The following is a 12,594-nucleotide window of genomic DNA, read 5'->3' as shown; positions in this document are numbered from 1 at the left end:
GGATCGGTGACTGGGGAGTGAACGGCCCCAGCTGCCCTCACTGCCCCCCTAAGCCAGACCAGCGCCTCCAGCCATTCAGAGCGATAACAGCGATGCTCAGACTTGGTGACACCCCCAGTGCCGGCAGCGGGCAGGGCGAGGGCCTGTCCAAGGAGCAATGGGTGCAAGCTGCAGCAAGGGAGACTGAGGCTGGAGATGAGGAAACACTTTCTAAGTCTCAGGGCAGTGAAGCTCTGGACCTGGTCCAAGGGAGGCTGCGGGATCCCCGTCACTGGAGGTTTGTAAGAACAGATTGGACAAACCCCTGCCAGAGATGGTCTAGGCCCTGCCCCAGCACCAGGGGCTGGGCTAGGTGACCTCTCCAGGTCCCTTCCAGCCCTGCTTTGCCATGAGTCTAGGTTACAGCTGTTCCTGGGGCGTGGTGTGTGGCACATGGCAGAGTTAACACTATTAGTGACCATAGCAGCTCAGCGTCCTTGCCAAGGGCCTGGGCTGGCATGTGGCTGCCTATACCCAGCTCAGCAGGGTGTTACTGGGCCGTGTGGACAGGCTGTCTGGCACCTGTCCATAGGGTTGCCAGGCCTCCATCCTTCACCACAAACCCCTCATCCCCAGCCCCACCCCAGAGCCCGCACCCCTCCCTCACTCTGAACCCCGCGGCCCCAGCCCGGAGCCCTTTCCTGCAACCCAAACCCCTCATCCCCAGCCCCAGCTGCACCCCCAGCTGGAGTCCTCACCACACCTGCACCCAACCCCCTGCCCCAGCCCGGAGCTCTCTCCCACACCCTGAACCCCTCATTTCTGGCCCTACCTGGAGCCCACACCCCCAGCCCAGAGCCCATACCCCCCCACCCCGCACCCTAATCCCCTGCCCCATCCTGGATCCCTCTCCTGTACCCCAAACCCCTCATCCCTGGCCCCACCCCAGAGTCCGCACCGCCAGCCAGAGCCCTCATCCCCCTCACACACCCCAAATCCCTGCCCGAGCCACCGGTGAAAGTGAGTGAGGGTGAGGGAGAGTGAGTGACGGAGGGGGGATGGAGTGAGCGAGGACCGGGCCTCGGAGAGAGGGAAGGGAAGAGCCTCAGGGCAGGGGCGGGGAAGGGGTGTTCGGTTTTGTGAGATTAGAAAGTTGGCAACCCGACCTGTCCAGGTTTTCCCAGGACTGTCCCTTTGTCCATGTCACTCTCCTGGGAAATCTGTGAGTCTGCCCAGGACGTGACAAGTCCCAGGTGTGTCAGTGGCTGCAGTGGGGGAGCTGCGGGGTGACCGTGCCTATGCAAAGGGAGCTCTGGGTCCAGAGTGCCTGAGAGCTGCAGAGACGGGGCAGCTTGGAGCAGTGAGTGAGATCGGGAGCTCAGGGCCAGCAGGGCCCAGTCACCACTGTGCAGGTACCAGCTGCGGGGGTCACTGCCGGGGGCAGTGGGGTAGATCTGGCGCCATGTCCAGCTTGGTGAGGTTGGTACTTGGGGCAGACCAGGAGCAGGAGCCTGTGGTGGCTGGTGCCCTCTCCCGGGATTCGGATGGGGAGACAGTGCCCGGGTGAGAGGACAGGTGATGTCCATGAAGCAGGCAGATTTCCTGTTTTGTTGTACCTCAGAGGTGGCAACCCTAACAGGACCCCCAGCGGTGTTTGTGTAACTGCCCTGGATGCCCCCCTCCCTCCCAGCTCTGTGTAGTAGGATACCCCGGAGTGCATGGACCCCTGGGCCAGTGGCGCTGCAATGTGTGTGCATGGCCCCTGGGCTCTCTGATCCCTGCTGGAGCGGCCCCGACTCCCCCAGCAGGCACCAGGGCACACACAGGGTCAGGCAGCAGGCTGGGAGCAAACACACACACAGCTCAGCCCCGGCTGTGAGGCAGAAAAGCTGCCACGTGGGCACAATTTGTTGTAACTGGGTCAGAGGAGTGTTACAAGCTGGTTATAAAAACCTGTCTTCCCTTCCAGTGGGGAAAGGGTCTTCCTCCCCCCAAATCCAGGGGGACACTGAACAGCTCCTGTATGGTCCTGTTACGCTAGAAGGAAATTGTGGGCTAAAGCCTGGTCTGAGCATAGAAACCCTGCTGCTGGGAAGAGAGAGCTGAGCAGTTCAATGCAAATGATGGACAGATAAGAAAGTCCGTTCTGCCCATCCCAAGTACCACCCTGGAAAGGTGACACCAGGGAGCAGTATTCCCTCACCAATCAGCCCTTTCCCAAAGGGGGCATGTCCCTGCTCTGCAATAAACTTGGGGTGTCGCCTGCCCCTTTCCATCTGCCCCCAGTGACATTGCTTTCTTTAGACTATTGAATGTCATAGGAAAATGCTCTGTGCAGGGAAAGGAGCACAGAGCTCCCAGGGGAGGTGGGTCTCACCATGGATAAAATATCAGCGCTATGTACAGTACCTGCACAGAGCTGGGCGCTTCTCCACCACCCTGCAACCAAACACAGAGAGAGGGGTGAGAACTCCCCTGATCACCAACACGCTGAACAGGAGACAATGTGAGACAAGGGTGATACTGGGGGGAATGGAACTTACTGAGCTCAGCGGGGCGTTTGTCTAAAAATAAAACAAAGAGAAATGAGTCAATACCACATAGAGTGACCAGATGTCCCGATTTTATAGGGACAGTCCCAATATTTGGGGCTTTGTCTTATATAGGCGCCTATTAGCCCCCCATCCCCTATCCCGATTTTTCACACTTGCTGTCTGGTCACCCTAATATCACATTACCTTGCAGAAGAGAAGTGAGTCAAAAAGGCTTTAAAGCAGGGAAGTTAAAGTCCTTAGACTCAGCCTGGAGGCTACGTCAGTAACCAGAGCCTGGCACTGCCTGAGCAGCAAAGGAATTAGTAAAGGGAGAAATATTGTAACCCCACCCAGCCAGGCGCAAGAGGTTGTTAGAGCCAAACAGGGACCCCTCAGCAAGCGGAAATATTAACCCTGTGAAGCCAGTAGAATGGAGCATACAGTACATCGGGTGAAGTGCATGATGGGAATTAGGAGGCTAAAATGGAATCAGCTGAGTGAACGGCCAGAGATATAAAACAAATACCAGGGAATTATTTCAGTCCATCAGAATCAGGAAGCCTGTGAGAGAATTGATGGATCCACAGGGGGGAAAGGGAGCAATTGAGGAGGGTAGGGACAATGCTGAGAGACTGACTGGTTTCTTTGCATCAGTTTTCACCACAGAGATTGTTGGGGAGAGACCTGCCCTGGAGCTGCTCTGTTCATGAAATGAATGTCAGGGATTGAGGTGTGAACAGGAGATATTGGAACAACTGGTAAGTTAAAGAGCCAGCAGCCACCAAGAGCAGCGTGGATCCCTGCCAGGCGGCAAACGCCCAAGCGTTCTGAAATGACGTCAGAGCGATATGGCTGAGCTGCTAACAATAATACGCATCTCTTATTAAAATCAGCTACTATTCTGGAGATTCAGAGGGTTGGGAATGTTGTACCCAGCTTTAAAAATCTGGCAGGAGTAATTCTGAGAATTACAGCCCAGTGAGCCTTACCTCAGTGCCTATGTAAGGGGACTCTTACTAACACTCAGTGGGGGTTTTTGGTTGGCTAGCTCCCTGGTACTAAAAGAAAGGGGAAGGGTTGATGGGAAATCAGGACCATGAGACTGACAGTCCCCAGGAACAATGGGGAGAGGCCAATGCTCCAGATCAGCCTGGTTGACAGGGTGGGCAGGCTAATCAGGGAGTCCGGAGGCCCGGGTGCGTCCCGTCTTCCACATGAGCTGGAATTGCCTGGGTCCCGTCTTCCATGTGAGCTGGGTCAGGCAGAGTGGGGCCGAGCTAAGGAGAAAGCAGGGTCCTGAGCTGAGCTGGGGAGCAGAGCTGGGCCAGATCCAGAGGGGCCAGAAAAGCAGCCCAGGAAGCAGGTCAGTGCTGGGAGTAGAGTCACAGAAGCAGCCCAAAGAGCAGACCTGTCCTGAGAGCAGAGCTGCAGCAACCAGAGCCAGGGGGGCCAGAGAAGCAGTCCAGGGAGCGGGAGGCAGAGCAGCAGCAGCGCTGAGGCAGAGTGGTGGGGCTGGGGCTGGAGCTGAGGCAGAGTGGTGGGGCTGAGGCAGAGTGGTGGGGCTGGGGCTGGGGCTGGAGCCGTCCGAAGCCGGGTGTGGTGAGCAGCTGGAGAGAGTGAGGGGGACCCTGGGCAGAGGGTCCAGTGCAGGTAGACACCCCCAGCCAAGACGCCTTGCAGGCCAGACTTGGAGGGTGATGGTAACCCTGATGGGGCAGGAGCAACCCTGGGAAGAAGGGTCCTGCCACCTAGAGCCTAAGAGTGTGTGGCCACCACCAGAGCAAGTGTCTGACCCGCAGCATCCCTGCAACACAGCCAGGGCCTGAGAAGGGGCCTGGGGCTTGTGAGGAACAGACTGAACTTCCCTGACATTCCAGAGATGCTGATTGTGATGTCCCTGTGCCACAGGAAAACATGTCACCCCGCTCTTTCACCTTTCCCATTGTCTCCTTATTTTTTTAAATTGCTGGCTGTTTCATAAATTGTATTTGCTTTGAACTGTATGTAATGATCAGTGGGTCAGGGAAGTAACCAGTGCAGAGAGAGCACCCCGGAATGGGGACACCCTAGCCCCTGCCCTAAGTGACCACGCCAAGGTTGGGGGTTGAGCCCCTCAGGAATCCTGGGCCCAGCCTTGCTGGGGTTACGAGGACTCTGCCAGACAGGAGAGTGGAAGGGGAGCCCTCTAGCTCAGGCAGGCCTCTGGGTAAAGGGAGTGGGAGTGAGGACTCAAATCCTTTCGCTAGCCCACTTCACCGGGGTAGTGTATAAGTCAGGAAAGTTCCCCACAATAGTGGGACCATTTCTCTGCTTACACCAAATAAACTAGCTGAAACAATAACTAAAACAGAATTCTAAATCAGCTCTATGAGAATGATAGCAAACGTCCAACTAGCACAGCTAGAAAAGAAAACTGTGGGTTTGTCTACACTTAAATCCCTACAGCAGTGCAGCTGCACCATGGCTGCTGGGGGGCTTCAGCAGAGACACTACCTACGCTGGGGGGAGGGATTCTCCCATTGTCATAGATAACCCACCTCCCCCAAAGTCAGTAGCTAGGTTGATTCTTCCATCAGCCTAGCACTATCTACACCAGGGGTTAGCTTGGTGGATTCACACTCCTGAAAAACGTAGCTATACCAATATAAATTCCTAGAGCAGACTAGGCTTGTGTCTCATGATTCTATTAAATCTCATTGAGTCTGTCAGTACATTGTGGCACAAAGGAGAACCTAATGGCATAACTGATGTGGACTTTCAAAAAGTCTTTGAAAAAGTTCCTCACAAAAGGTTATTAAGGAAACTAAGGCTGTCTGCACTATCACTTATGTCTGCAAAACTTATGTCACTCAGAGGTGTGAATATTCCATCCCCTGAACAACATAAATTACACTGGCATAAGTGTTCCAAAGCTACCACCGCCCGCTGGAGGGGAATCATTACGCCAATGGGAGAACTCTCTCCCGTCGGCATAGAGTGACTACACTAGAGATCTTACAGTGACACAGCTGCATCAGTACAGCTGTGGTGTTATAAGCTCTGTAGTGCAGACAGAGCCTAAGTCATCATGGGGTGAGAGGTAAAGTATTGTCCTGGATTAGGAACAACAGAAAACAAAGAGCAGGAATAAATGGTCAATTTTCATATGGAAAAAGGTTAGCAGTGGGGTGCCTCACAGTCAGGTATTAGGACTGGTGTTTAGTCTATTTCAGCGGTTCTCAAACTGTGGGTCAAGACCCCAAAGCGGGTTGCGACCCTTTTTTAATGGGGTCACCATGGCTGGCTTAAACTTGCTGGGGTCTGGGCCGAAGCCTGAGCCCCACCACCCAAGGCTGAAGCTGAAGCCTGAGGGCTTCAGCTCTGGGCACTGGGCTCAGATTACAGTCCCCTGTCTGGGACGGAAGCCCTTGGGCTTCAGCTTTGGCCCTGGCCCTCTCACCCAGGGGGCAGGGCTCGGGCAGGCTCAGGCTTCGATCCTCCCTCCTGGGGTCATGTAGTAATTGTTATTGTCAGAAGGGGGTTGCGGTGGAATGAACTTTGAGAACCCCTGGTCTATTTATCAGTGACTTGGAACAAAGGATAAGCCCTAAAATGGCAAAAATTATAGACGACACACAATTATTTAGGTTACCAAAGAAGTCTGAGTTATTTCAGAGGGACCAAGCTTGGATAACATGATGGCTGATGAAATTCAGTCTTGATCAATGGAAGGTTATGCACATTACAAGGATAATTAGACCTATTCATGCAGGTTATTGGCTTTAAAATACTCAGGAAAAAGACCTGGGCATCACTGTGGACATCTCTGTGAAGAGCTCTGCTCAATGTGCAGTGGTATTTAAAGAATGAAGTGTCAAGATGCACAAAGAACAGGACAGAAAATCATACTTATATACATCCTTATCTGTACTGATCACCCTATTTCAGAAAGAATATTACAGAGAGGAGCAATAATAATGATTAGCCCTGAAGGCAAAGCCATATAAAAACGTGATTGAAAGAGATGGGACATTTTAGTTTAGATAAGAAACGGTGAGTGAGAGAGAAATTGGGTTCTCAGACCTACCTTCACTCCTAATACAGTAACTCCCCAGTGTATTTTCCACTGAATGCATCTGATGAAGTGAGCTGTAGCTCACGAAAGCTTATGCTCAAATAAATTTGTTAGTCTCTGAGGTGCCACAAGTCCTCCTTTTCTTTTTCCTCACTTAAAGTTGTCCTGGTTAACGTTGTTAGGTTGCTGATCAATTAGGGAACATGCTCATGCTCGTTTAAAGTTGTGCAATGCTCCCTTCTAACACTGTTTGGCAGCCACCTGCTTTGTCCACTGCTTGCAGGAAGAGCAGCCCATTGCAGCTAACTGGTGGGGGCTTGTAACTAGGGTGGACCAGCAGCCCCCCATCAGCTCCCCTAAGTTCCCTGTGCAGCTGCCCCGACTGCCATGTGCTGCTCCTGCCCTCTGCCTTGGAGCTGCTCCCAGAGACTCCTGCTTGCTGTGCAGGGGGGGAAGGCGGGGGCTAATGTCAGGGTGTCCCCATCCCCCCTGCTCCTACACCCGGCTTACGCCTTCTCCAGGGCAGGGAGGGGACACGGAGGGAGAGAGATAGAGAGAGCTTGGGGCAGCAGCTGCGGTGTCAACTTCCTGATCCACTTAAAAAGACAATGCACTTAAGAGTGGGTCAGCATACTTAAAGGGGCAGTGTGCATCTCTCTCTCTCTCCCACACAAGGTGTGTGTCTGTCTCTGTCTGCTATGCTGCCTCCCCTCCCTCCTGTTCTTGCTGCCTTGTGTGAGAGGCGACATTAACAGCAATGTGTTAACCCTTGAGGGCTCAGCCCAGTGCTAGTTCATCATTTAGCAGTAAGGCATCCCCTGGGAAATATCCCACCCTCTTCCACCCTCTGAATTCACCACCTCAACCAAGCTTCACAATCATCAGAGCTGTGAACAGTATTAAATAGTTTCTTTAAAAAGTATACTGTGTGTATATCTATATAATATATAGTTTTTTGTCTGGTGAAAAAAATTTCCCTGGAACCTAACCCCCCCATTTACATTAATTCTTATGGGGAAATTGGATTCACTTCACATCATTTCGCTTAAAGTCACATTTTTCAGAAACATAACTATAACGTTAAGCAAGGAGTTACTGTACAAGAACATGAGGATACTCAACTAAATTGAAAGGTAGCAAATTTCAAACTTTTAGAGGAAATACTATTGTTTACATGATGCATAATTAGTCTGTGAACCTCCTTCCCACAAGATAGCATTGAGGACAAGAGTTTTAACAGAAAAAAAAATGAAAGGACATTTATATGGCTAATGAGAACACGCAGTTTTACACTGAGTAGAGTTAAAACAAAACAGACAAGCAAAGAAAAACCCCAAATGGACAAAGGATTCAGAAAGGCCCAGGCACTGACAGAGAAATGCAAATATGCAGAGTTGTGATAATTTTCAAAGACACAAGCATTCTGGAAGGGAGAGAAACCCCCTCCTGCTTCAGGGCACAAGCCAAACACTGATGGGGGTCAGGAGGGATTTGAGGAAACTCTCCATGGGAGCAGATTAGTCTGTCATTGGGGTGACGGGACTGGGTGGGAGGGGGTGGAGCCCACAGCCAATCAGCACAGGAGAGCAAATGTGCAGAGTGACACCGTAGCGAGCAGCACGATGACATTATCAGCCACCATGTCCCTGGCCACCTTCTGCCTGGCAGGTCACACCGGGGGTGTTAACGACTACAGCCAGCTCACAGCATGGGCACAGTGGCCATGTCCCTGGCCACCTTCTGCCTGGCAGGTCACACCGGGGGTGTTAACGACTACAGCCAGCTCACAGCATGGGCACAGTGCTGGCTACACAGAGGGCAGAGTGAGCCAAACCCGCTCCCTCCCCTGGCTGTGTGGGAGCAATAAACCCCTGGGAGCTCAGGGAGTGGGCTTTGGGTCTGTTCATTGTGTGTCCTGAGTGTGAGGGACGAGGGGCAGAGTTTCTCTGTGCACTGCACAGACCAAACTGACTTTCTGTTCACAGTGAGAGCTCTCAATACCTGCCCCAGGGGTCTGTGAAACTTGTTGTAAATTCTGAGATTCCCTCTACCCTCCCATTGCAATGAACAAAGGGACCTCACCTTTCTCTGCACGATGCGCCTCTGGAAGTGAACAACAGGAGAGGTGGGTTACAAGGTAGAAGATTTATCTGTAAGTATTGCAAACTCATAGTGGACATTTTTCCACTGGTAGAAAGCAGAACACACACAGGGGTGCTCTGCCTCTAGCTATTCCCACTGCCAGCGTTATACTGAGGACACAAGGCCTCGTGCAGGTAAAACGCTGAGTACATGGCTCTCCCCTTTCCCTATTGGCTGAGGCCCCACGCTGAACTCGATGGTGTTTCTGTCTGTCTGTAACGGGATAACTTTTGGTAACCATGTCCCACGCAGTGTTTCAGGGCATGTTCTAGCTATCAATGGGTAGAACCCTCCGGATTTTGGTGAAAACTGGAGAACTGTAAAAACCTGATTTCCATGAAAATCACCTTTTGATCCCTCAGGATACTGGGTGAGGCAGTGACCTCAGGGTTAGGGTTCAAGGTGAGGGTGAGCTTAGAGTTAGGGTTAGCAGGCCCCTCACCGCACTCCAGTCACTCCCCCCGCCCCCCCAGCTGCACTTCTTGCCTCCTCTTCTCCTCACCCCCATATTCCAACTACGTCCCTCCCATCTCCACTCTGGTCAGAACTCTGTTGATTTGGGTGAAAATCAGAAAAGCCTGATTTTATTGGAAATCAGTTTTTACAGTTTTCTGCTTTTAACAACAATCAGTAGGGTCATGGGCAGAGTTGATAGGGAGGGAGGCATTTGAAGTTGGCGGGTGGGTATGCGGGACCCCATGTGAGGGATTCTGTTAAACACTGGACATGTCGAACAGTCCCCAGCAATGACCCTGGCCTGGACGGTCTTGGGCTACTCAGGGCCTGGGCTCAGGCTGCTGTGTCGGTGACTTCCATGGGGTTTTAGGACAATTGGCCCCTTCCCCTTCAGAGCCCGTCTGGGTCAGCGCGAGCAGCCCTGAGTTCACTGCTTGGGCTCTGGTGAGAATTCGGAGACATTCCCCATCACCCATTCAAACACTAGCACGTTATTTGTCATTGTTCCATCCCTCGTGTGTTTTGTCAGGTAAAAGCACCGGCGTGAGCAGCGCTTTGTCTACCACCAAAGCTACTCCTCTTTGTTGGGGGTGGAAGATTGTATCAGCGGCAGGGCTCTCTCCCACCGACAAACAGCGGCTACATTGCGCGCCTCTCAGTGGCACGGCTGTTGCGGCCCGGTTGTGTCGCTAAAAGGTGCGTAGTGCAGACAAAGCCTAAGTCGCAGCCTCCCTTCGGCTTCATTCCAAACGTCTCGTCCGCTGGGTAATATCCACTTTACTGATCTGCCAGTTTTTTGGGAAACATTCTCATATAATCTTTATGCCACCCCATTGGCCCCAGACACTGACCTTTCTCCCTCTTGAGTTCAGATTGCAGCTTCTCTAGAGAGAGAAAAGGGGGAGAAGTGAGATTTCATTCCATCATGTTTATGGTGAAGTTCCTGTTATTGTTTAATGCAGCTCAGCTCTGGGGGCAGATTAGTCGATCATTGGGGTGACGGGACTGGGTGGGAGGGGGGTGGAGCCGGCAGCCAATAGCACAGGAGAGCAAATGGGCAGAGTGACACCTTAGCGAGCAGCACGATGACATCATCAGCCACCATGTCCCTGGCCACTTTCTGCCTGGCAGGTGACACCGGGGGTGTTAAGGACTACAGCCAGCTCACAGCATGGGCACAGTGCTGGCTACACAGAGGGCAGAGTGAGCCAAACCCGCTCCCTCCCCTGGCTGTGTGGGAGCAATAAACCCCTGGGAGCTCAGGGAGTGGGCTTTGGGTCTGTTCATTCCGTGTCCTGAGGGTGAGGGACAAGGGGCAGAGATTCTCTGTGCACCGCACAAACCAAACTGACTTTCTGTTCACAGTGAGAGCTCTCAAGACCTGCCTCGGGGGTCTATGGAACTTGTTGTAAAGTCTGAGATTCCCCCTCCCCTCCCATTGCAATGAATGAAGGGACCTCACCTTTCTCTGCACGATGCGCCGCTGGAAGTGAACAACAGGAGAGGTGGGTTACAAGGTAGAAGATTTATCTGAAAGTATTGCAAACTCATAGGAGTCTTGTTTCTACCGATACAAAGTAGAACACACACAGGGGTGCTCTGCCTCGGGGTTAGGGTTTAAGGAGAGGGTGAGGTTAGAGTTAGGGTTAGCAGGCCCCTCGCACACTCCAGTCAGCTCCCCCAGCAGCACTGTGTGCCTCCTCTTCTCCTCACCCCCATATTCCAGCCAGGTCCCTCCCTTCCCACTCTGGTCAGAACTCTACTGATTTGGGTGAAAATCAGAAAAGCCTGATTTTTTTGGAAATCAGTTTTTCCAGTTTTCTGCTTTAAACAACAATCAGTAGGGTTATGGGCAGAGTTGATGGGGAGGGATGTATTTGAAGTTGGCGGGTGGGTATGAGGGACCCCATGTGAGGGATTCTGTTAAACACTGGACATGTCGAACAGTCCCCAGCAATGACCCTGGCCTGGACGGTCTAGGGCTACTCAGGGACTGGGCTCAGGCTGCTGTGTCGGTAACTTCCATGGGGTTTTAGGACAATTGGCCCCTTCCCCTTCAGAGCCCGTCTGGGTCAGCGCGAGCAGCCCTGAGCTCACTGCTTGGTCTCTGGTGAGAATTCGGAGACATTCCCCGTCACCCATTCAAACACTAGCACGTTATTTGTCATTGTTCCATCCCACGTGTGTTTTGTACTTTCTACATCACACACGTGTAGCCCCTCCCACCCCATCAGAATCGTCTCTGTGCAAATACCTTCCCCCCACAACCCCTGCTGAAATGGGGGGTTCTGCTCATTTCCCACCCGTCTCCCCATTGCTCTGCAGTGTCCCCACTTCAGGCATAGCTGCAGCGTGAGCCATCACTTCCCTTGGGCCTCCAGGCAAAGCCGGGTCCCCAGGGACGATGGAGGGAATCTCTGTCCTGTGGTGATCTTTACAATGAGGCTTTCTCTACACTGGCAACTGAATGACAAAGCCTTTGTTGTTCAGAGTTCTTAAAAACACCCACCCAAAAGACAAAAGTTTTGCCAGTGAAAAGCACCGGCGTGAGCAGCTCTTTGTCTACCACCAAAGCTACTTCTCTTTGTTGGGGTGGAAGATTGTATCGGCGGCAGGGCTCTCGCCCTCCGACAAACAGCGGCGACATTGCGCGCCTCTCAGTGGCACGGCTGTAGTGGCACGGTTGTGTCGCTAAAAGGTGCGTAGTGCAGACAAAGCCTAAGTCGCAGCCTCCCTGTGGCTTCATTCCAAACGTCTCGTCCGCCGGGTAATCTCTCGTTTACTGATCTGCCAGTTTTTTGGGAAACATTCTCATATAATCTTTACGCCACCCCATTGGCCCCAGACACTGACCTTTCACCCTCTTGAGTTCAGATTGCAGCTTCTCTAGAGAGAGAAAAGGGGGAGAAGTGAGATTTCATTCCATCATGTTTATGGTGAAGTTCCTGTTATTGTTTAATGCAGCTCAGCTCTGGGGGCAGATTAGTCGATCATTGGGGTGACGGGACCGGGTGGGAGGGGGGTGGAGCCAGCAGCCAATAGCACAGGAGAGCAAATGGGCAGAGTGACACCGTAGCAAGCAGCACAATGACATCATCAGCCACCATGTCCCTGGCCACCTTCTGCCTGGCAGGTCACACCGGGGGTGTTAACGACTACAGCCAGCTCACAGCATGGGCACAGTGCTGGCTACACAGAGGGCAGAGTGAGCCAAACCCGCTCCCTCCCCTGGCTGTGTGGGAGCAATAAACCCCTGGGAGTTCAGGGAGTGGGGTTTGGGTCTGTTCATTCCGTGTCCTGAGTGTGAGGGACGAGGGGCAGAGATTCTCTGTGCACCGCACAAACCAAACTGACTTTTAGTTCATAGTGAGAGCTCTCAATACCTGCCTCGGGGGTCTATGAAACTTGTTGCAAAGTTTGTGATTCCTC

General features: G+C 52.6%; 1 protein-coding gene across 1 annotated transcript in view; it reads right to left on the bottom strand.

Annotated features, from left to right (window-relative positions):
- Window positions 1-12,594, bottom strand: part of LOC141998502 (E3 ubiquitin-protein ligase TRIM39-like) — a 62,836-nt gene that overhangs the window by 34,495 nt on the left and 15,747 nt on the right. Inside the window, exons 5-6 of the mRNA XM_074971368.1 lie at window positions 12,019-12,051; window positions 2,389-2,418 (exon numbers count right to left, since the gene is read on the bottom strand). Of these exons, the coding sequence (XP_074827469.1) occupies window positions 2,389-2,418; window positions 12,019-12,051 (63 nt within the window). The remainder of the gene's footprint in view (window positions 1-2,388; window positions 2,419-12,018; window positions 12,052-12,594) is intronic.

The sequence above is a fragment of the Natator depressus genome, chromosome 14, assembly GCF_965152275.1.
Source record: "Natator depressus isolate rNatDep1 chromosome 14, rNatDep2.hap1, whole genome shotgun sequence".
NCBI classification, from domain to species: domain Eukaryota; kingdom Metazoa; phylum Chordata; order Testudines; family Cheloniidae; genus Natator; species Natator depressus.
The sequence above is the reverse complement of the archived record's forward strand: the minus strand, read 5'-3'. Positions and strand labels throughout refer to the sequence as shown.